Consider the following 23,032-nt stretch of genomic DNA (forward strand, 5'->3'; position numbering starts at 1 on the left):
TGCAAGGGACCCATGAGCTCCTGTTTCTGTGTGTGTGTGCCCAGGTAGTGTGTAAGGGGTCCTGCGGAGGGAGCAGGCTGAGGACAGCAAGCCTCCTTTCCCTCAGGGAGATGGCAGTGATGATTTTGTACTGCCACACTGGACTTGTGATGAAGACTCAGCTCTGGGCCTATTGAGTGCGTGGTTGATGTACTCATAGGCCCAGAGCTGGTCAGGTCAGGGAAGCTGAGGACCCCTGGGGCTGCTGCCGTAGCTCAGACTAAGAAAGGGTCGTCCACATATGGGCAGTGGCCTCCTGTGACGTGAATGTAGGCAGCAGGGCGGTACTGGAGTCAGGGTGGGTGGGTGCCCGTTTGGATAGAGGATGAGAGGAATTGGTGCTCCGAAGCTAAAGGGGAGACCCGGTGCCGGGGTCACCCCACAGTGTGGTCACATGCAGGGCATGGGGTTGATTAGGCTTTTCTCTATAACAGGGAAGGGATAGCAAGGTGCTGGGGACAGAGGCAGGAGGCTGACAGTTACAGAAGCACAGCCATTTTCAGTTCTCTTCTTGGCAGGACCCATGGGCCGCCTGGTCACTGTGTGGGACCTGTGGCCACAGCAGAAAGTACAGGCAGAAAAGGAGTTAAGTCTCTGGTCTTTATTTCAGGGTGTGTGTGGGTGAGGTTCTGGCAGTGGCCACTCCCGAGACCTAAAGTAGTCCTTCAAATCCTCGAGGCGGAGTGGGGGGAAGTAAGGGCCGATCCGCTTGCGTATCCACCACTTGCCCTGGGCAGCGTGCTGGCCACTTGGGGGGCTGAACCGGTACCGGTAGTGTTCTCCTCGAATCCACCTGCAGGGGACAACGGGTCAGCCTGCTGTCTCTTTGCTCCCCTCGGGCTGCTCTGCACCCCAGAAGGCAGGCCTAGGTCCCTGCAATCCTTGGGTGGAACCCCATCAGCCTCATGATCAAAACCTTCCCGGGCCCGTTACAAATCTGGGATGTGAAACAGGCACATTTGGTCTCCCGTGATGGTGCAAACCACATCTTTAGACTTGAGGGGCAGCCTAGGTGATGCCGTCTCCATGATCCACCCTCTCCAACTTGTCCTACCAGGGTGTGCACAGGACACAGCAAGCCTTGTGATGGGACCAGGGAGAGACTTGCTGCCACCTTTCCTTCTTCTGGTGTTCAGACCTGAGTAGGCAAGGGTCCCTGAGGGGGGTACTGGTGGCCAGTGTGGGGGTCCTGAGCAGAGCCATGCTGGACTCCATAGCTGATCATGGAGAGGGTAAGACTGTGCCTCGGAAATTGTCACAGGGTCCCTCTTCTGAATCGGAGGGTGGGGGGGGGAGGGTCCTGATCCTGAATTTCACAAGGCTGGTGAGGACAGGGATGCAGGCCTCTGGGAAGGCCCCCGCTGCGAGGTCACTCGGTTTTCTCTGGGTTGGCCCTCTCGCTTTCATTTTCTTCTCAAGATAGAGTCGAAGGTCTAGGGCCTGGACCAACTTACAGCCAAAGGGTGTGAGGTCCTGGCTCAGGTGCCCAGTGTTGGGCCTTGGAGGTTGGAGGAAGAGCCAGGGCCTGGTGCTTTCCCTGGCAGGTCCTTGAGGGTACTGAGGAGGACTGGCACCAGCCCTGGAAACTTCTAGAACCTGGCTGGGTTGGTTAGTTTTTTTTTTTTTTTTTTTTTTTTTTAAATCAATGTGACACACAAACCAGTCACGGGGAGGAGGGGGAGGGGACCCCAACTTCTGAATAACCTCCATCAGACTGACCTACAGGTGTGTCTGTGGGAGCATTTTCTTGATTGATGATGGAGTTGGGAGGTCAGCACAAGGTGCGAGGTGCCACTCCCAAGCGTGTGGCCCTGGGTTATAGAGGAGAGCAAGCTGGGCAAGCCATGAGGAGCAAGCCCGTGAGCAGTGCTCCTCTGTGCTGTCTGCGTCAGGTTCTGCCTCCACTTCTGCCCCCGAAGCTTCTGCCTTGGCCTTGCCTTGATGATGGCGCATGACCTGTAAGCTAGAACACGCTCCATCCTTCCCCAAGTTGTCTTGGGCTGGGGTATTTATAGCAATGGGAGGCAAGCCAGGACACTGACCGAGGTAGGGTGTTTGAGACCAGACTCAACAGGCAACGGCTTCTGAAACTATGGTAAGATATCCCGGCCAGGACCTGACACTCCCAGCAGGACATCCTGTCTTACCAGTCCTCCCTCGCTATCTGTGCTCTTTTGGTCTTTGAAATGGAACTGTACAGCACGTGGCCTTCAGAACTGGCTGCTTCCGCCCAGCACGGCCTTCTAGAAGCTCACAGGCGCTGGAGACCTCGTGCTGCTGGGCAGGAAGCAGTGTCCACAGCAGGAACACCTTGAGGGAGCCATGTCTTGCGGTCTGCCTGGGCCTCCTGGGGAAGGGCAGTTGTACCATTTTCAGCTCCCCTGACTGTGGGGGTTTTGCAGGGATTGGTCTTGCTGTATGGGGTTAAATGGCTGTCCATGAGCCTCGTGGTTGGGTTCAGCTCAGCTTTCATTTTCTAGGACCCACTGAGTCATCCCCCAGGGAGGCCGTGCTGCTTGCCTCCCCGGCAGTCCTGGCAGTGCCCTGATGGCTTGATGGTATTCAGGACATCACTGCTCTGTTTCCGGTGAGCCGAAAAGCATGGTGGTGCCTCCCCTTCAGTCCGATGGAGCCTCCTGCTTCTCCCACACACCTTGCTCGCCCCACGTGGGTAGCACACGTGGTGACAGCTAGTGCTGCTGCTTGGTGGTACTGTGTTTCAGGTGCCTGATGTTTCACACTGTGCTGCTGCGAGAGGAGTGACGGGCTCCCACCGCAACTGCGGGCCCGCCGATTCCTCTTCCGACCCTGCCATCTTCTTCACACGGTTTGCGGCATTGCCATGGGTCTGTACGCTTTAGTGAGGAAGGCTTCTGCAGGCCTTGCCTCTGATAAGCTACCTGTGCTGAGGTCATTCTTACTATTAGCGTGTCTTTCCCCGTCATTGTACTTCCTCCTTGCCCATATCGGTTTGAGGTGAGCCTTTGTGTGGGTATGTATCACACGTGTGCCTGATGTCAGAAGAGGATTGGAGTTATACATGATTGCCAGGCACATGTGGGTTCTGGGACTCAAACTTGGGTCCTCTGCAAGAGCAGCGGGTGCTCTGAACCACTGAGCCATCTTTCCAGCCTCTTCTTCTTTCTCATTATTATTTTAGTGATTTTTTTTGAAGGCTGGGGACACAGATCAGTAGGTCTATGATCCCCAGAACCCACATTAAAAAAAAAAAAAGCTGAGAACAGTGGTGCACACTTGTAATCCCAGTGTTGGGGAGGCGGGAGGAAGAGGATCCCTAGGGTTCTCTGGTCAGCCAGCCTTGCTGAATGGGTGAGATCTGGATTTCAGTGACTTTAGATCCTCAGTGGCAAGGTGGTGGCTCTGGCTCTGGTTGCTCAGTTCCCTGTTTACTGTGCCTTAGTCTGCATTGCCCCAAGATTTGCCATCTGGGTCCCCATTGCTTATTGACCTTTCAGGTCCGTGTCTTTTGCCAACTTTGGGAAATCTTCACTAATGCCTTCCCAGGAAGGGCTCTTCCCCTCAGGGACTCTGCGAACACCCATTCTTGATCTTGTTGCTATCCTAGGCCCCACGCTCTACCCAGATGCTCGGCTGACTGCCTACATAGGCCACTGCTGATTCCTCCTTCACATCCCAGCTCTTCCTCCCATCCTGCAGGGGCTATGCGCTCCTTTGTTCTGAGTCCTCCCAGCTCTCCCTGACTTCTGTTTCTTTGCTGACTCTTTTAATGTGTGCTGTGTTCGTAATGGCCGCACGATTGCTGTGGGGAGAATCAGCTGTTGTCATCCGTCGACTGGCTTTTCCTGATCAGTTCAGTGTCTTCCTAGTTCCTCCTGTGCTTGGGCGTTAGAGGTCCCAAATCATGTCCGGACCTTCTGTTGTGTGGCTTCGAACTCCATGCTAGAAGCCCAGACTTTCTCCTTTGACCCTGGCACAGCCAGGGGGAGGTGGCAAGCTAAGGCCCCTACCAAGAACATGAACCCAGGCTGGCACTGCTTGCTGTGGTGAGTGTCTGGGGCACTATAGGGCCTTCCAGCAGTTCACTGAGTGGCCTCTTTTTTCTCAGGGTGGAGTCCATATGCCCCGGGCTCTTCCTGTCTTTCTGCTCAGTGGGGCCATTTGCCTGTGGCTTTGGCTGGAGAAGAGGGGGCTCGCTGTAGCCTCTGCCTCTTCAGCAGCTCCTTTCTGGGCATTTGCTGCTGCTGTTGAAGTTGATGCTGGGGTCCTGGGGTCCCTCGCTAGGTCCCCTCCCCCCCTACTGTTAAAAGCTCCCATGTTCATTTTATGGGCAGCACCCAGGCTCAGTGCCTGATCCATCCTCCCACCATTTCACCCCCCATTTCAGAGAAATCACAGCTGGCGGAGGGGTCAGGCGGAGGTCATCAAGCAGAGTGTGATGATGGCCCCTCTGTTGGTCTGTGCCCTTTGGCATATTGATTCATTCCTGATTCCCACAGAAGGCAGCCGGGCCCGTATCTTCACATTCACAGTATCTGCCTGCAGGGTTTGTTCCCACAAGATACACCTGACCACATCCTCCGAGCCTCTGGCTGAATCGGGTGACCTTGTCCGAAGCCTAGGCCTTCCGCCTATCCCTGCCTGGCTGGTGGGACACAAACCCAAGAGAGCAGCCAGGACGTTGGTCAGCAAAAAGCTTTCCTGAGTGTGGAAGGACACAGCTCTATGCCAGAGATGTTCGGCTACTGACAAACCCAGGAAAGCGTGTCCGGTTCAGTGTGTACCTAGTTCAGATCTCCCAGTGGCTGCGGGGTATTGGGCAGAGGGGGGTAGGGGAAGAGGGGGAGTGAAGCTGGTGGTCTCCGGGGAGGGATATCCTGACATCCCCAGTGCCACAGCAGGCAGCATGCACAGAGGCACTTGGCTGGATCCCTTGCTTGGGCTGCCATACTCGCAGCTGCTCAGTGCCCCGAAGCACCCCTCCCGGCAGCCTCGACAGCTGTGGGCAGCTCCAGGTGCAGCTGTCCTGAGGCTTCTCCAGGGAGAGACAGGACCGTGTTTTCCCGTCAGCATCAATGGTGGGCAGGACACAGGGCGGGGGTGGGGGGTGGGGGCATGGGGCCAGTTCAGGACTGCTCAGTCTCCTAGCCTCTAGTTGCTACTGAATTCCACATCCTGTATCAGGGTGTCCAGCCCGGGCCCAGCTGACCATGCACTGAGTGGATAAGGAGACTCTTACCTGGGGGGAGCCCTGCCCTCAAAGGGATTGAGGGCCATCAGGGACAGGGCCTCAGCGTCACCAGCTAGGAGCTTACCCGCCAGGTGAATGATCCACTCATTTTGCTCATAGGTCTGGAAGGATAGTGTTCATTAGGTCAGGTCTGGGGTCAGCCATTCCCCGGTAAGCTGGCACTCGCCCTGGTGTAGCCCCTGCCCCATCACTCTGCACACCTCCTCCCCCCTGGCTGCAGTGTGGTCAGCTGTGCCAGGAGTAGGTTTCCTCTGAGGGTCCACCCTTCAACCTCCCAGGAACTGCCTGCTTCCTGCTCTCTCTGGGGGAGGGGGGCTCACCTGAAGGTCACTCCCTCATGAGCCAGCCCTCAGCCGTGTCATCTATGTGGCGACTTGCCCTAGCCTTAGGTGTGACCGTGAGAGGGACGAGGACAGAAGGTGTTGGACCCCCACTTGACAACAGCACTGGCCTGGGCCTTGGGAGAGCCGAGCTATCCACAGGAACCTTTTGCAGGCAGGTCTAGGTCAAGGCAGGGCCTGTCTAGTGCCTTGGGTGGGATGCACCTCTGAGGAGAGGTCCTCCTCCTCTATGACCCTCCTGGTGGGAGTCTGAGCACCTTCTGCAAAGAGCATGCGTGCAGGGCTTGTCTGGGGGAAGAGGAGGGTTTGCTTCAGGTCAGAGCCCCATGGCAGGTGGGGCATCATTACCTGGAAAGCTGCGAACCACATTAGCCAGTCCAGGCGGTAGTGGTAGGGAGAGATGAGGCATGGCCGCCTCCAGGGGTCGCCTGGTTTGCACTTGAACTCGTAGTCCTCCCACACCGCATCAGGCGCACTGGCATTGGGGCTAGCTGTGCCCTGCAGGATCACCTCAGTCCGTTCCTTGGTGATACTGGGAGAGATGGAGAAGGCCAGTATGTCCACGATATTTACCTTCCCCAGCTGGAGAGGGTGATGCCGTGAGCCCATGCTTCCCAAAAGGGAGTCGGATGGACAGGAGGGCAGAGCCCAGTGCCCCAGGTAGGATGCCTGGCCCATACCTTCCAAAGGCCCCGTAGGTATTGACGATCCTGAGTGGGTTGAAGGAGGTGTTCATGACCTGCCTGGAGCTTAGTAGGTTGATAACCACAGGCACGCTGAGCCAGGCCACCAGGATGCCCAGGGAGACGTTGACCACTCGCCGCACCAAGCAGCCTAGCCCGAGGGTGGGGGTGGGGTGGTTGGTTCTCACCGGCTAGGCTCCTGATCCCAGGGCAAAGCTGTGCTAGCCTTTCAGAAAACCTCGGCGGCTGTTCTGCCACTGCAGGCTCAAGAAGGCCTGCAGACATACCCAGCTGGCTTTGGAAGCTGCTGCCTCCCAACCCGTGGGCTCGGAAAGGTGCCTTGAGCCAGGAGCATCTCCTGAAGCCAATGTGAAGAACGAAGTGTGACTGTATACCAGGGGACCCTGGAAGTAGCTAAAGGGCCAACTACTGGCCGGGACAGTAGATGCTCCCTCTCAGGGCCTATGGCACCCGCCCCTTGCCGAGTGCTGTGGAGCTGGTGGCTACCCAACCTTCCTACAAATTCATGAGACACAGGCACGAGGGTCATGGGCTGGCATGTGTTGCTGGGTGGAGGGGAGCGGTGTTCTTGGTTTACCTACCATATCTTGGCTTGGGCTGGACCCCTTGTGTATCTTCTCTCTGCATCTCCAGCACTTGGTTCTTTAGGCCTTGAGGTCCTGAGGGAAACAGGAATCCCAGAGCTGCATCATCGAAGCAGGCAAGGCTGGGCACGATGGTGAGCCAGTTCAGGAAGCTCAGATTCCCACTGATGATGAGGATCACCTGTAGGTGCAGATGTACACTGTGGTACGCTTGGGACCCAGGGCTCCTCCCTCTGTGTGTCTGTGCTGGGTGCCCATGCTCCAGTGGCCCAGCAAACGCTCTGGAGAGGCTCCCGAGCCCCTTGCTGTCATCCTCTCAGCTTGGGGCTGTGATCCCAAGTCCTTTCTAAAGGTGCACGTCTCACTGAGACCCCAGGTGCTACAGGAATTGGCAAGCACAGGAAAGGCTGGGGAGGGTTCGGCTAGACCTATCTGTGTGGCCTGAGCATACTGGGCTCCCTGGGATGTCCCATGGTGGCAACTCTGGTTGAGGTAGGCCTAGTGGCAGGGGCTTGAGGTACAGCCTGTAGGTGGGGGAGGGGGCATAAGAACCTATAGGTCACCGGAGTTCACGAAAAGCAAAAGAGGAATAGGAGACATCACTATGAGCTAGGGCAAAAGAGAGTGACGTGATCGCCACAAATGCCCTCGAGACCTGGAGGACAGTGGCAGCCGACTGGGAGTCATGAACGAGAGGGACAGAGGCTGGGATGTCTGGCTTCAGCCTGTACCTTTAAACCGACTGAATGGATATAAGGATGAAATGGCAAAACACGCCTGTGCGGTGCACAGCTCAGTGGCTTGCACCTGTGTGGTTACACTAGCCAGACACCCCTACCCAGAGACATTCCATGGAGCCTGACAGCCGGCTCTCTCAGGCTTCACAGAACATGAGCTGCAGGGTAGCTTCTAGGAGGCTGTAGGTCACCCTACAGGGATGACATCTACCTCAGAGTCCTTGCTTGTGCTCCTGCAGTAGGCACAGGCAGTGGTGACCCTCTGACTAGTTTCCAAGATGGCCACAGGGCTTCCCACTCCCACGAGTGGGGCTGAAGTGTGGCTCAGCATTATTAACATATGGTGCTGCCGTGTCTCATCTTCTTCTCTCCCCCTGAACGCTCAGGTGCCTCATTTCTGAGCACCGCATTTCCTAGCATCCCTTGTTGGCTACTTACCCCATAGTCACAGCCTGCCCACCTTTTTACTGGGTGGTTGGAAGGTTTAAATTTTTGAAGTTTACAACCAGTGCTTTCTATCCCCGCTGAGAAGCCTCCTCAGTGAGACTCGTGTGAGCTCAGGGCCAGTTACTTCTTCCCTCCCTTTTAGCTATTCATTGTGGATGGACACGGGATAGCAGTTGGACAGACCAGTTCTGCTGAGGTCTAGTATGACCCAGACGGCAAAGAGGTGGGGTGAGGTGAGGGGTCCCCTGATGGGAGGGTGGTGGAGGAGGCAGCTTTTACTTCCTAGAGTCGGAGCGAGAAGTGAGAAGCTGGTTGAACCATGCCTGGGGAGCCCAGGGGACAGAGAAAGGCTTAGGAGAGCCCCTGGGGGTCTCAGTAGGATCAGGATGGTCCCATGGCTGTGGATTGTTACTGTGACTATGGCAGCTCAAAGCCGAACGAAGCTCCCTCGTACCAATGAAGGAAGGCCTAGATTCCCTGGGGTATGGTAGAAGCCATTTAGGTGCCTGTGGAAGACATCTAGGTGTCCCTGTCTGTCCCTGAAAGCCAAGTCAATTACCCTCTGTGGCTGACCTGGCCTGCAAAGTAAAACCTCACTGGAAAGCCGGATATTCCTTTCATATGGGTCTGTCCCTTCTTGAGGGCTAGTGAAAGAGCCCAAGTGGTTCCGACTTCTCTCTACTTTCTGGCCCTGGATTGACTGGACCGTGATGTGCATCTCATTCAGACAGGTACAAACAAGGCCAAAGCAGGCCAGAGGCCAGAGCCAGCGTGGCTGGTGAAGAACAAATGGCCTAGCTTTCATCAAAATGTGTCTCATGGCACCAGGGTCTAGTACACTTGGCAAAAAGCGAACTCTCATAGGCCCTCTTCCCCGCAGGGGCTTCAGCAACTGAGAGCTGCATACGGCATTTGTACTGTGACTGGCAGGAGTGCCCTCGTAGGTTATCAGGACTCACCCTGAACTGGCTCCCACTCATACCCTGACCCACACAACATGGCTCTGTGTCTCCCTCCCTTTCCCACTGCCTCCCTTAAATATCCACACATGAGTCAAGGCTGGGAAGGGGACCCCAAGGCTCTCCAGACAACATTTCCTCAGTCTCTATGTGGCCAGCTTCGTCGAAACACTATTATATGGACTCTGGCACCCAGATGTGTGCTGTTCTCTCCCCCACCAGCAGGAACTTGAGACATGCATTACTTTCCAGCACCCAAGGGGGCCAGCACTGGCAAACTCCCCACCTCGCCAGTGTTCTAGAGCTCCTATGTCTTGGTGTCCTCCACAGCACCCCAGGAGCCCAGCACATGGTATCCCAGAAGGGTGACCAGCCTCAGGTCTAACCTGCACCTGTGGCTTTTTGTGCTTCTGTGATCTGTGCATTTATTGTCCCCAACCAGGGGGACTTGAGGGAATGACTTGTTCATGTTCTCTTCTTTAGGACTCCTTTCATGAGAGCCGGATAACGCTGTGAACGGGAACACATTTAAATGAATGTGTGAGAAGAAGCTCAGGAGGTCACAACCGGAACAGGCTTGAAGAGGCAATACAGGTCCTGATACCATTTCCAAAACCTACGAGAAAGACTCATTCATTGCGCTCTGCCGGAGTGGTGTGTGATAGAGAACGGGGGAAGGACGCCCTTCCGAGGAAACAGAAGAAGCTGTCAAACAGCTAGGTGTGGTGGTGCGTGTCTCAGAACTCAAGAAGTGGAGGCAGGAGGGCTGCAAGTTCAAGGTTAGCCTCAGCCTCATGATGAAGTCTATCTTAAAAAAAAAAAAAAAGTGAGCTGGGGGTGGTGGTGCATGACTTTAAACCCAGCACTGAAGAGGCTGAGGCAGAGCTGGTCAGCCAGCTCTACACAGTGAGACCCAGTCTTTAAAGAAAAAAGTGAGAGATAACCATGAAGAGAGCTCTGGTAAATGGAAAATGTAAAAAAGAAAACGAAGCACTCTTCAGACAGGGCCGGATTTCTCTGTGAGCTTGGAGCTTTCCAGTGCAGAGTACTAAAAAGGTGAGATGCATATTAAAATTTAGGTCTTTGGGGCTTGGAGAAATGGCTCAGTAGAAAAGAGCACTCTCTGCTCTTGCAAAGACCCGACTTTCGCTCAGCACCCATGTCACGTGACTTAGCATTCGACATCCTGTTCTGGACTCTGTAGCATGGGCACTCACACAGGCACAACCCCATCCCCACCATATACACATATTTTAAATTTTGAGTCTTTAAAACTGTTTACAATAATGAAGAATGTATGATGATTGTTACCACTGAAAACAATTAGCCTGTAACAAAGAATGTTCTTGAGACAGGAGGGTCTCTGGGCCCAGGCTGCCCCCAAACTCCCAACTTCCTGTGTCTGCCTCCTGAGTGTGAGGGTTACAGGCGTGTGCTGTGTGCTTGGCTTACTTTTGATACAACAGAGCAATCATAATACGTGGGGGCCTGAGTAGGCTGGGTAGCTGGCTGATGAAGCTTTGTTTCTGGGGGTCTGTGCGGTGGTCCAGAAGAGAAGCATTTGGAACACCAGCCAGAAGATGACTGCCCTGCCCAGTGCACTGGGCATCACCTGCCCACCACGGGTCTGGAAAGAACAAAAGGCTCCAGAAAAGGCATATCTCCTCTACCTGATCTGGATGTCCACCTCCTCCTGCTCTGGCCTGAGGGTGTTCCTGGTCCGTGGATAAAGCCAGGATGAGGACAACTTTCCTGGTTCCTGGTCCTTGAGTTTGGACTGGGACCAGACTACCAGCCTTCTTGGTGGCAGATCCTAAGACTTCCCATGGTGCAACGGGCTGGGTTGCTGCTCTCCTCTAATCTGTGTGCCCTGTTGCTTTCTCCTCTGTGCAAGGAACCTCCCAGGTTGGCTTTCAGGGGCCTGTGGCAGGCCTCTATTCCTTCTTTTCCCAATTATATATATACATTTTTTTATAGAAAGCAAGGTGTAGAGAAGTGTTGTCGGGCTCTCAGGGGGGACCCAGCTACTGCTGGGTTATTGGGGCATGCAGCTTTAGAATCTGTTGCCTTGAAGGCTGTAGTCAGCACCTTCTTGGAGGGACAGGAGGACAGGGTGAAAACACTAGTCACTGTTTTCTTTCTGCCTGTAGACACCTCAGGCTATTCAAATCATCTCTAGCTCCCAAGCAGGGAGGTTGCAACTCAGCACCTTGAGGTGAGGCTGTGGCTGAGCGCTCGGCTGCAATGCCACGTCCACCTTTTGCAGGTGTTTGTCGGCCCTTGCTCTGGTGAGGCTGGGGTGATGTCTATGGCCATGAGCCAGGGGTTCGTAGTCCCCAAGGGCAGAGTCAGTGATCTGAACTGCTGATGGCCTAGGACCCTGCATTGCATGAGGCTTCCTCAGTTGCCTGGACGATCATGAATTCACACCAGGGATCTCTGAATGACACAGCCCCACCCTGGAGGTCATGGCCTTGTTGTGGAAAAGCCTACAAAAGCAGCTTAAGGAGGGAAGGGCTTGCCTCATAGTTCGAGGGCATACAGTCCACCACGGAGGGGAAAGCGTGGCAGTGGGAACCGGAGGTGGCTGGACACACTATGGCTGCAGTCAAGAAGCAGAGAGAGACGAAGGTGTGCAGCTCTCTTTTCTGCCTCTTCCTGTTTCCCACAGTCCGGGCCCCCCTGTGGGATGGTATAACCCACATTCAGAGCCGTGGGTCTTCCCTCCTCAATGGATGCCCTCCGAAACACCCTCACAGTCACACCCAGGGTGTGTTCCGCCAGAGTGGTTCTAAATCCAGCCAAGGTGATGGCACAGGTTAACTGTCACCAGGTGACGTCCCGTTTCTAAGAAAGCACCGAGGAGAGCCTGTGACACACTGCTCAGGAGGACGGATGGTGGCCGTGCTCAGGGGTCAGGCCTGCTCAGCCCACGAAGTTCAGAATCCCCTCCCTGCACAGCCTATTTGTTCAGTAAGGCTGGAATCCATCACGCAACACACGGTCCAAGTGCTCCAAAGGGACCTTATCTTTCTTGTTTTCCTTCTAGCGTCACTGCAGCCATCTCCTCTGAGGGAAATGAATCTCGTCACAGCCCATCTGTGTTTACCCCTGGCCGGCAGAGTCCTCAGCGAACTCTCAGTGTGCTCTGCAGATGACCGGCTTGGAGCACGGCCCTCCCAGTGCTGTGGAGCGAGCGGGTGAGGCTGGGGGACGGCGGGAGAAGATGAACGTGTGTTGGTGGAATTCAGCCCCAGAGAGGTTACAGCAGATGTTCCGGGCAGATGCAACATGACCCCAAAAGGAAGAGGGGGGATTTCTGGATGTCCCTGCTGGGCTTGTAGTTACCACAGAGGACACATGCCTGCAGGCAGGTTTCCACAGGGAGGCTGGAGCTTGACAGGACCTTCCAGAAAACATGTATGTGGTCACAGGGACCTTCCACAGAGGGCGCGCATGTGGTCACAGAGGCAGAGGGCATGCAGGTAGTTACAAATATCTTCCACAGAGGACATGTATGTAGTCACAGGGACCTTCCACAGAGGAGACATGTTTGCTCGTAAGGCATCTGGATAGCCTCATGTGGCCTTAACAGAGAAATCAACCTCAAAAGCTGCCTCTCCCAAGACCTTCTCCTGCCTTCCTACTGCTGAGTCTCAGGCCCAACCCCACCTCCTTCTTATTCCTTGGTGGGGACTGATACCATGGTGGGCCTCGGATGTCCTGACCTGGCTCAGCAGCGGGGGCTGATCATACCGCCTCTTCCGGGGTCATCCCCTCAGAGCTCTTCGGCCCTTCCCACGTGATTCCTGTGGCCTTGCAGGGATCCTAGGAGCAGCTGTGTAAACGGAGTGTGGGAGGAAGTGAGTGAACTCAAGTTCTGCCTGGCCCACAGGAAGGAACACAGGAACCAGTGGGTCAGGAGGCAGAGCAGCTCCACGCTAGGCTGGGCTCAGCTGCCACAGGGTGGCCATAGCACTGCATGGTAAAGAGCACACCCAGTCACGCCCAGCACCTTCCACAGGGGCCCTTGGCATGGTGAAGACCATGCCCGGACTCACCCCAGTCCTATACTCAACTCTGTTTGGTGAGCAGGAAGAGTCTCAGCTGGATCTCGGGGACATCAAACCAGGCCTAGGGAAAAGCCATAGGCTTGGGCAGCTCTATTCTGTTCTGGACATGGTGCGGCTAGTTCCACGTTCTCCACCATGAGAGTCAGGTGGAAACTGCTAGCCAGGGATCCCCTACTGACAGAGCAAATGCTAGGGGACGCCTTGCTGCCTCTGCAAAGACTACAAGGAGTTAACGGTGGCTGGTAGCTCCTTGGAGGGTGTGGTGTAGGCTTCTTCATTTTCTCCCACATGGGAGTTGCTGGGAGAAGCTTGCTGCGCAGCGCCTTGTACTCAAGGAAGAGGAGATTCCAGAACCCCAGGAGACCCCAGTCCCCAAGGCATCTGCTATGCTCAGATGAGAACTCTTGATACCTGTCTTGGCTCCTGTGCAGCCGAGGCTCTGCAGTATCAAGGCAGCCTCTGCACAAATCCCCTGGGGCTTAGTGTGGAACAGATGTGCCTGACTCGGCCCTCACTCCCCGAGGCTCTGGGTGACATTCTAGAAGTCCCAGCCTAGGCACCAACTACCTTTCTAGCCACACAGGTCCAGGAGCGTCCTACCACTCTATCCAGCCTTACACCTAGGTCAGACCAAGACAGAAACACACCCAAGGCTGTGGTTCTTCTGCCATATGGTTCTTCTGGTCCATCCAGCTGGATGGTCCTGCTGCCTAGGCAGGGTCGGGTCTGGGTCTGGGGACCAGTGGGGCCCATCTTTTTGTCATCTCAAGACTGGTACTGTCTGTGGCCTCTGGAAGATGTGTGGGGAATAGGCACTCCATGGGGATGTCGGCTCTGAGAAGATATGGGTAGTTAAGCCGTAGGGAGATGCAAGGAGCTTCAAACACATGACTAAGAGAGGCTGGCTAGAGAGGCGACACACTGTGGTCCTGACTCTGAGGTGCTTGGGGAAGACTGGAGGCCAGAGCTCAGTGTGGAGGAAGATGAACCAGTGTTCACCAAGGACTCTCAGGGGAGGAAGGTGTGACGGTGATGGTGCACAGACATTCTCTATTGTCCAAACCCAAAGAACACTCTGTGGACTTTGGTGACTCATGTGCCATCACTGCGCCATCGTCTTGTGCCCGTCAGTGGGAAATACACATGGTGGGGGCTTGGGGCACAAGGAATTTTCTGGGATCTCTGCCCGGCTTCTAGAAGTACCCTGATTAAAGCACAAGACAAAAAGGAATCAACATAACGGAACACCGAGAGCTTGTGAACAGGTAGGGGTCAGAGACAGGTCAGCAGCCAAAGGTCACCATGGCAAAGGTGCCAGTGAGGCTCAAACATCTGCTCATAGTCAGTCCTGATTTAAATACAGCCCTGCATACAGACAGAGGACATGAGGAGGAGAGCTAGGTGCACAGATCCAAACTCTGCACTGAGGAGAACGTGATGCCCTTGGTCCCCTCTTACGAATACATTCGAAAACAGCTGAAACAGACATATTTATTCCCAGGAAAATGTTGATGCCAAGGCTGCCTCTAGAAGGTCATCCCAACAGCCACAGGCCCAGCAACTACAAAGCTCTCAAAGCTTCACTCAGAAGCGCACCCAGCATTGCCCAGGCTCCTGACAACAGGCTGCCTGGGTCTCCGTGGACCAGTCAGAGAGAGAGAGGAACTTAGCTTTTAAATGTGAGGGAGTGAGCCCAGACGGGGAATCCACACTCGGCACACATTATGCTGGAAAACTACAGACAGGCCTCCCTCACTGACAACCATGCAAAATCTAAAACAAAACACTGGCAAATTAGCCCCAGCAATATATTAAAATATCCACAGCATGACCAAGCTGAGTTTATTCTAGAATATGAAACTAGCTCAACCCGGGCATCAGTAATGTAATTCATCTCATTAACATGTTGAAGGGGACCCTCTCCTGGCTGATGGGAAAATGTCAGCTATGGCCAACATCCATTCGTGACTGAAAGTGGGAAGGCCAAAACCTCAAGATGACCCAGTCTCGTGGTGCAGGCCTGTCACCCCTGCTGCTGGGGTGGCTGAGGAAGGAACATCCATAAATTTAAGAGCAGCCTGGACAACTTATCAAGACCCTATCTTGATAACTTGACCCTAAAAAAGCAATATGAGGGTAAGGGCAGGGGTGCATATCCGTGATATCAGCCACCCCCCACCCCTGAAATAAAGGCAGAAGGATCACAAGTTTCAGGCCAGACAGCGTGACACGGTAAGACCCTGTCTTAAACAAGCATCTCATCCCAATTCCTGCTAGACTGGCGTCTACGTGTAGGAAGAAACCTAAAATTTTAGGACTGGATTCAAGAACACCAGGGAGAGTACTCTTGGGCACAGAGTGTGGCCGAGCAAGGTCTGTGTTGCTGCCTACGGGCAGATCCCCGAGGGCAACCAGACATCGCCATGGGTGCACGGAAGCTGAGACAGAGATCCTGGAATTCAGCCTGGCCTGGATGCAGTGGGGCCCATACAGGGGGTGAGAGGGGGCTGGTGAGACCTCCCCACCCCCCCATGGCTCTGGTGCCGACACAGAAACAATGAGTCAGGCTGTGGTCTTCTGTGGACACGGGGAACCCAGAGCGGTGGCACCTTGGCACAGCCTACCTGGAAAAGGATCTGCAGCACCCCATGAAGAATGCACACTCGGCGCCCGAGGAACAGGAAGAAAGGCACAAGGAGCTCCACGAAGTGGTTGCTGAGTGTCTCAAAGCGATGGAACCACCAGGGCGACCTGTGCAGGTAGTAGGCCATTGGGTTGGGCACTGGCTGAGTCTGTGGGGACAAAAGGGGGCTTTTGAATTACCAACTTTGGCTTACCAGGGTGCCACTGCCTGCCTGGCTATGATTAAACCATCTGCTCTCCAGCCCAGTGTATGAGCAACTGGCCCAGCCCATGTGGGCTGGAAGACTTCTGTGGACAGGCTATTTCTGAAGCAAAAAGCATGTTTTTAGTTCTGTTTTAAACCCTTACTCTCTATAGGCAAAGATGTAAACGGTAGTTGAAGCAGACATCTCTAAACACTGGTGAACAGATGAAGAATCTAAAGATCAGGAACCAGCCTGCTGCCCCTAAGCACCAGCGGAACCGTAGGTGGCAGCTGCTGCCTGGGGCTGACAGCTCCCTGAGCTGCCAGTGGCCTGCCACCCGGTACTCACAGTCCACCTCAGGTCTCCCACTGCTGGGCTCCATGGGCCTTGGGGTGCTTTTGCCCTCTTGGAGGCTCCTGCAGATCTATGCAGGCTTGTTGCATAGGAAGAAGGCTTGAGCACAGGGAACTGGGGTCAGGGGATAAAGGTCACAGTAGCAGTGGCCCTGAACAAACAGGAGCAGAAAGCAAAGGAGGCAGAGAGGGAGCTGGAATGATGCTCGGATGATAGCTTTGTACTTCGCTTCTTCTTAGGCACAGTCGCTTTGGGATTTCATCTTGGCTATGGGGTACTTGAGGAGCCCACTTGTCAACTCACTGCGTCTTCATAGGCCCTGCCAAAACACCTCCCCTCAAGGCCTGGGCTCCTACATGTGCCTCGCTCCACCCCACACGGGGAGCCTGCTACTTGAACCCTCCATGTGATCACAAGAAAAATAAACAGCTTAGTAGGACAGGGCAGAAGCCAAGCTTTTCATTTAGCAATGCTTCAGACCACCCTCTACCTAGCTCCGTGTGGGGCGTCACCTCCCCTCTTTTAACTGCTTGCCAACAGAATAAGCAACTGGTCTAAGCAAAGTGACCCAGGAGTGCTGTGCCAAGAGACAGAGGCCATTGCAAGCTTCTGGTCTGCCGGACCCAACCTTCTCAAAACACACTTGGCTTGCTGCCACCACCCTGGGCTGCACCTGCAGCCCTTGTCACTGTCCCCTGTTGGGCAGATTCTGGGTATCAGTGTCAAATCCCACATCCCTTGGACTTGAAGACTCTGTGTCCTGATTGGAGACGCCATTTGCAGAGGATGGAGCAGCTCAGCACTTCACCTACCACTGGTCTGTGTCACAGCCTCCGGACCCTCAAAAATCCCAGATGACCCAGCAGGATAGGGACACAGAAGATGTGTCTGTGTCTGTGTGTGTGTGTGTTTGTGTGTGTGTTTGAACATGGCTACATACATACTGGGCAAAGGAGTACGAAACTGGGGAAGACATCCATCAGCTTGGAAGGGAACAGCATACGCAAAGTCACTGTGTTTCAGATGTGCACAATGTCCGCCAGCTTGTAGGACAATGTGCTGCAAAGAGGGAAACACCAAGGCTCAGGCATGGACCTCAGCTCAGCAAGGGGCCTGTGTAAGCTCAGTGAGGCAGTGGCTGAGGGACCGGAAAGTGGGTTCTCTGGGGAGAAGCCCTCCACCCCAGTGCTCATGGGCTTTCTATACCAGGGAAAAAATGACAGTAAAGTGCAGAAGGCCGTGGTAGTGAGCAGTGACCACCAGCCTTCTCGTAAAGGTAGGTCATTCGGTGTTCCGAAGGCTGCGTCTCCGCTGAAGGTATTCTGGGGGAGCACAGCCTTCCTTGATCTGTGGGCCAGGCGCTGAGTGTCCAGCAGGGTCTGTTCTGTGAACTGAAGCCTCAAGGCACAGAGCCACAGGATCGCGAGGGAGGGTTGTAGCCTCGGGGCTCACTGTGCCAGGGACAAGGCTCATTTCTGTTTTCATGAGAGCTGTGGAGTGGGTAAGTGTGACTGTGGTGGGGGCGGCAACATCGCACCCCATAAAGCACAAGAGAGCACCAGGAGCTGCTGACACCGCAGCCCTGCTGGAGGCCCGGCTTGATGGCTCGTTAGACAGCAGTGACGAAGTGTCTGGACAGTCACAGTGCAGTCCACACCCTGGACCACAGTTTACAAAGAAAAAACCACGAGGAAGCACGGAGGGTCAGGACACCTAGTTGGGGATCTGGAGTGTGACACGTCTTGGGGAGACACAGGTCTGCAACTGGTCTTGAACTGGTCCCTGCTGAGAACGGCCAAAGGACAGAACAGCCTGGCCCTTCCTCCAGAGACAGAAGACGGCAAGCTTGGGGTCGACTGTGAAGGAAACATCCTATTGCCATTCTGAGGACAAATTTCTTAACTCTCAAGTGCCACATGTTAACTTGATCACTGAAGACCCCGCCCTGCTACAGTCCTCACCACAGGACAGTCTCTGGCCATCTGTGAACTGGCCCCACCTGAAGCACCAAGGAAGGTGGTACATGTATGCCCAAGGCAGGTCCAAACCTCAGACTCTAGGTTGTTACAGGGTAGGCAGCCTCTCTTATACCTGAATACTGCTCACCCCACTGGGGAATGTGGAGGTAACGGTGCCAACTTCCTCGCACTGGCAGTGAGGGCTCCGCACAAACAAGGCCACCATGATCCAGGAGCAGAGCAGACTAGCAGCCTGTGGATCGTGGTAATTGGCTCTTGGAGACTGAGACCCAACATGGTGGTCACTTCCGGGAAGGGGAGAAAAGTCTGGAAGCTGTGCCATGGGTGCTCTTTCAGTGCTGAGCACCGGCTGCTGGCTGCTTCCCACATCCCAGGGTGACACTGGAGGTGAAGAGAAGAAAATGCAAAAAGTAAAGGTGCTCACATAAGGATGGCCAGCGTGACCGCTACGAACCAGACGAGGCAATGCGGTTTCCTCTGTGGTACGGATTACCACAGAGGATGGCCACCAGCAGATCCTCACTAGATGTGCACCCAATGGATCATCTGAGAAAAGGGTCTGTGTCTCCTCTCCTCCAGCCCCAGCTGGCCACAGGACTGGTCTTCATCAAAAGAACAGAGGCAAGAGCTATCTAATGGCCTCATGAAGCTAGGTTCACAAAACAGTCCCTCCATGAGGAAGGATAGTCCCCTGTGAGAAGAGAGAGAGGCCATGACACTGTGCAGAAGGTCATCTTGCTGTGTGGACAGCCACATGCTGCAGCACTGATGTTCTAGGAGAAGTGGAGACCTTCCCCCGATGTGTGGGCGGGCCCTGCCTTACAGAGTGCGAAGCGGAACCTTGCAGAACCTCGAGCTTCGCGTCACGGGGCGCTCAAAGCCTGACACAGGGAAGAAGAAAGACCGCTTCAGATTCGAAAGTTGATGAGACTGTAGCAGGCCCTACCATCCCACGGTCTGTTTCCCACGCAAGAAACACGTGCATTTTAAAAGCCATTAGTCTAAAAGCTAGCATTACTGGGACTTTGGCTTGTGATCCTATGTTCTGTTTTCGTATAAATTGACACTAACGCATTTAAAGTGCTGTTAGCTCAAGCTTTGGATTCAAATGTATAAAGATACGATTCTGAGGCATCAACAACCGAGCGGAGCAGGTACAGGGCACAAGGGAGCAGGAAGTTCACTTGTATGCTATTGTGTAAGGCGAAGCTGGTATAAACCGCTTCGGGATGCTCTGTATAATTCCCATGGAATGCAGAGACCACACAAAAGGTAACAGGAAGGAATTTACATTTACGCCATTTTAAAAAGCACACGACAGCTTTATCAACACAAGAGTCTGAAGAGGAAAAGGGTGTGTATCTGAAGACAGCAGTGGAAGCCAAGATGAAGCCAAACATAAAGAAAATCACCCGTGACCTGAGGGACAACTTCAGGTGGTATAAGACATGTGTAATCCGAGCCCCAGGAGAGAGTATACAAAACATTTTTCAAATGTGATGAAACCCACAAACCCGTAGATCCAAGAGACTCAGCCGACCTCAAGCATAAGAAACAGGAAGAAAATGACTCCACCCTAATCAAACTGTTCAAGATTCGTGATAAAGAGAAAAGAAACAGAATGAAGATGTGTTAGAGATGCAGACAAGGACGCCTCATGGGGAATGACGCAAGTGAGGAGACACGGAACATCCTGAGGGCTCTAGCCTGTCAGCCTAGAGTTCTGAACTAAGGGGGAGATAAAGACTTCATCAGGCAGCACGCTGAGGGCTTCCGTCTCCTACAAGCCACACTATGAGAAAGTGAAGGAAGCTGTGAGGGGGAAGCGGGGGAGTCTGCAAGCCAACTGATGAGCGGAGGGGCTGCCTTCTACTTTATCTTTAAAATTACTTTATTATGTGTGTGTGTGTGTGTGTGTGTGTGTGTGTGTACCAGAGTGCATATGTGAAGGTTGACGGCAACTTTCTGGAGTCAGTTTTCTCCTACCACTGTGGGTTTTGGGGATCAGACTCAGATCAGAAGGCTTGCTTGGCTGGTGCTTTTCACCTGTTGAGTCATCTTTCTGGCCCCTAATTAAATATCTTTAAAAGACGTAAACTTCAAACAACATATAGTTTACAACGTATAGAAGTGGACAGTATGACAACAGCAGCAGGCAGTGGGGTGCTGGTAGAAGACTGTGGTAAAGTTGCTCAGAAGTGTTAAAATAGTATTACTTGAAGGTGAATCAAGGTCACCAAGTCACTCATGATTATGTCTTATACACACATACATGTGTGTGTATGCCTGTGTGCAGTGCAAACACACACACACACACACACACACACACACACAGTACATAGTATAATATGTATCCTAAAAGGACCACAAAAATAAAATAGCAAAAAGTGACACAGTTACAGCTAACGAGGTAAACCATGAATAAGCAACCAAATGAACAAAGAGTTACACAGAGTTATAGCTAGTAAAAAAAAAGGAAGGAAGAGCCATGAAAATATTCAATGAATCCACAAAAAGTCAGAAAAATATGAAAAAAAAAATAGATAGTAGGAAGAGAAAACAAACAGGAAGACGACGGACTGTCCCAGAGCACGGTGTGGGGCGAAGCAGTGTGAGCTCGGGGAAGGGCAGGGATGAAGCGGAAGTTTCGTGGCACTCACCAGGGCACCCAGCGCAAACACTGAGGCACTGAACACAGCTCCAAACCCACAAAGCAGAGGGGACAGGGCTACTCTCTTCGTGTTTATTTGAGGACACCAGCGGATAGAGAAGAAGGAAGTGTGCAGAGGAGTCGGAAAATGCTGCCCAACAGTCACCGTGTTGACCTCTCTCTCCCACACGGCACAGACTCTTCAGTGTGCTAGTGGAATGCCCTATGGGATCAACCAAGTGCGGGGCCACAGAAGGAATTTTTAAAAAACAAGTTTGAAAAGACTCGAGGCCTGTAAAGTATTCTCTCTGACAGTAAAGGAATTAGATGAAAAGCCAGTAAGAGGAAGCTATCTGGATCATTCTCACATATTTGGAAAGGCAGTTCCACACTTGTAGCTTGGCTTTGCACTGCAGTGTGTGTGACATCACTTAATTCTCATAGCCACCTGGGACAGCGTGTCACCAAACTAAGTCCAGATTCACAGAGTTGGAGGGACAGTCTGGGTGTTTCTGTCCTAACCTTCACCATGGCAGCAGTGGCCTCAGTACCTTATACCCGCTTGTCTTGCCTCTGGTGAAATGGGTGGAAATCACCACAGAAGGTGACCTGGAGCCGCAAGGCCACCACTCCTGGGCCCTGGTCTGGTGGCTTATCCTTTCTAGGAGCATGGGGCACAGGCCTGACTCTGTATCTGGGCTGTGCTGGGGGGCCCTGACATGTACAGGCCCAGAACACATATAAAACAATTTCTTCTTACAAATCAAGGAAACTGCCAGCGGACAAGCATGTAAGCCACGGCAGCCAGGCCGCTGGATGCAACAGTCACAGCTTCCATAAAGTGCACATTTACAGCTTTCCTGGGGAACGTTCCACCTTGGTACAAATTATTCCCAGATCAGTGGGCCCCTAAATTGCAGGGCACTCAGTGACCCTCGCCCAATTACAGCCCCAGACAGCTGCTAGTGTGTGTCTCCCAGTTGCAATTAGAAGCGGGATCTGCTGGCTAGAGGCCCACAGTGGGTAGGTTCTGGGTGCAGGAGGGGGAAAAGGTGGTGCTGGACTTCGTGGTGTTGTTAGTGGGAGCAGCTCCGGCAAATGGGCCTCCACATGCGTGTTTGTGTGAACTCCGAGGGATGAGGGATCGTGAGACCCTGCTGGGCCAGGCCAGCCATTGCATTTAAGAACTAGCGAGTTCTTGCCAGGCATGGAAGCACACGACTTTAACCCCAGCATGCAGAAAGCAGAGGCAGGCAGATCTCGGAGTTTGAGGCCAGCCTGGTCTACAGAGGGACAGCTAGGACTACACAGAGAAACCCTGTCTCAAAACAAAACAACAACAACAACCTAAGGGTCCAAGAAGGAGTCTGGTTATGATGTGGGATGTCACAAGCTGGAAGCTTTGGCCTGTGGGGCTCTATCCCGGGAGAACAGCCAGCTTGAAGCCCCTGCAGCTACTCATGAAACCTGGGAGTCAGCCAGGCCAGCGCGTGCTGGCTCGTAATCACCAAACCCAACTACAGGGCCTTCCTGGGCCTTGGGTGAGGATGAAGGGAAGCAAGAGTGGCAGCTGTCTCTGCCATGCTTGGTGCCTGAGGCTATGCCGAGATGGTCTGACAGGGACTCGTGCCATTTGCCTTCAGCTCCTCTTACACACTGTAGCTCTGGGAACAACACAGGCGCTTTGCACCTGCAATGAGTTACAGGCATGGGCTCTTGCACCAAGGATGTCGGGTGGTAAGGATCAAGTGCAAAAAGATGTTCCATATTACGGAGGCCGGCTCCCTGTGAGTCTGCGGCCTATAGCCTGGCCCATGAGGTAAGTGGCCTCTCCACCCGGTCATGGACACTACTCCTTGCAGTTTGGCAAGGGAAAGAGTCTAGTGCGGATGAGCAGGAGAAAACAGATGCTGAATTGGTACCGAGACAATGTGCCGAGCAGAAGAACCAAGAGTCCAGAGCCCTGACCTCCCAGGGGAGAAAGGAACCACTCTACAGTCAGACTCCACAGACCCATGTGGGCCTACACCTGTGGCCAAGAGGCTGGGCTCTTTGGATGGGAGCTCAGTGGGTGTTTCTGTGGGTTGTGGGACTGGGGCATATAGTC

General features: G+C 53.8%; 1 protein-coding gene across 2 annotated transcripts in view; it reads right to left on the reverse strand.

Moving 5' to 3' along the window:
• Positions 1–625: 625 nt before the first annotated feature.
• Lmf1 (lipase maturation factor 1) overlaps positions 626–23,032 on the reverse strand; it is an 80,868-nt gene continuing 58,461 nt past the window's right edge. For both annotated transcript variants that reach the window (XM_060363962.1, XM_060363961.1), the window contains 6 exons: positions 15,739–15,906; positions 6,896–7,079; positions 6,291–6,444; positions 5,959–6,142; positions 5,258–5,370; positions 626–832 (listed from right to left, as the gene is read on the reverse strand). In XM_060363962.1, coding sequence (XP_060219945.1) covers positions 646–832; positions 5,258–5,370; positions 5,959–6,142; positions 6,291–6,444; positions 6,896–7,079; positions 15,739–15,906 — 990 coding nt within the window. In that variant the 3' untranslated portion in view covers positions 626–645. The remainder of the gene's footprint in view (positions 833–5,257; positions 5,371–5,958; positions 6,143–6,290; positions 6,445–6,895; positions 7,080–15,738; positions 15,907–23,032) is intronic.

This window comes from Meriones unguiculatus, chromosome 11 (assembly GCF_030254825.1).
Source record: "Meriones unguiculatus strain TT.TT164.6M chromosome 11, Bangor_MerUng_6.1, whole genome shotgun sequence".
Lineage (NCBI taxonomy): Eukaryota > Metazoa > Chordata > Mammalia > Rodentia > Muridae > Meriones > Meriones unguiculatus.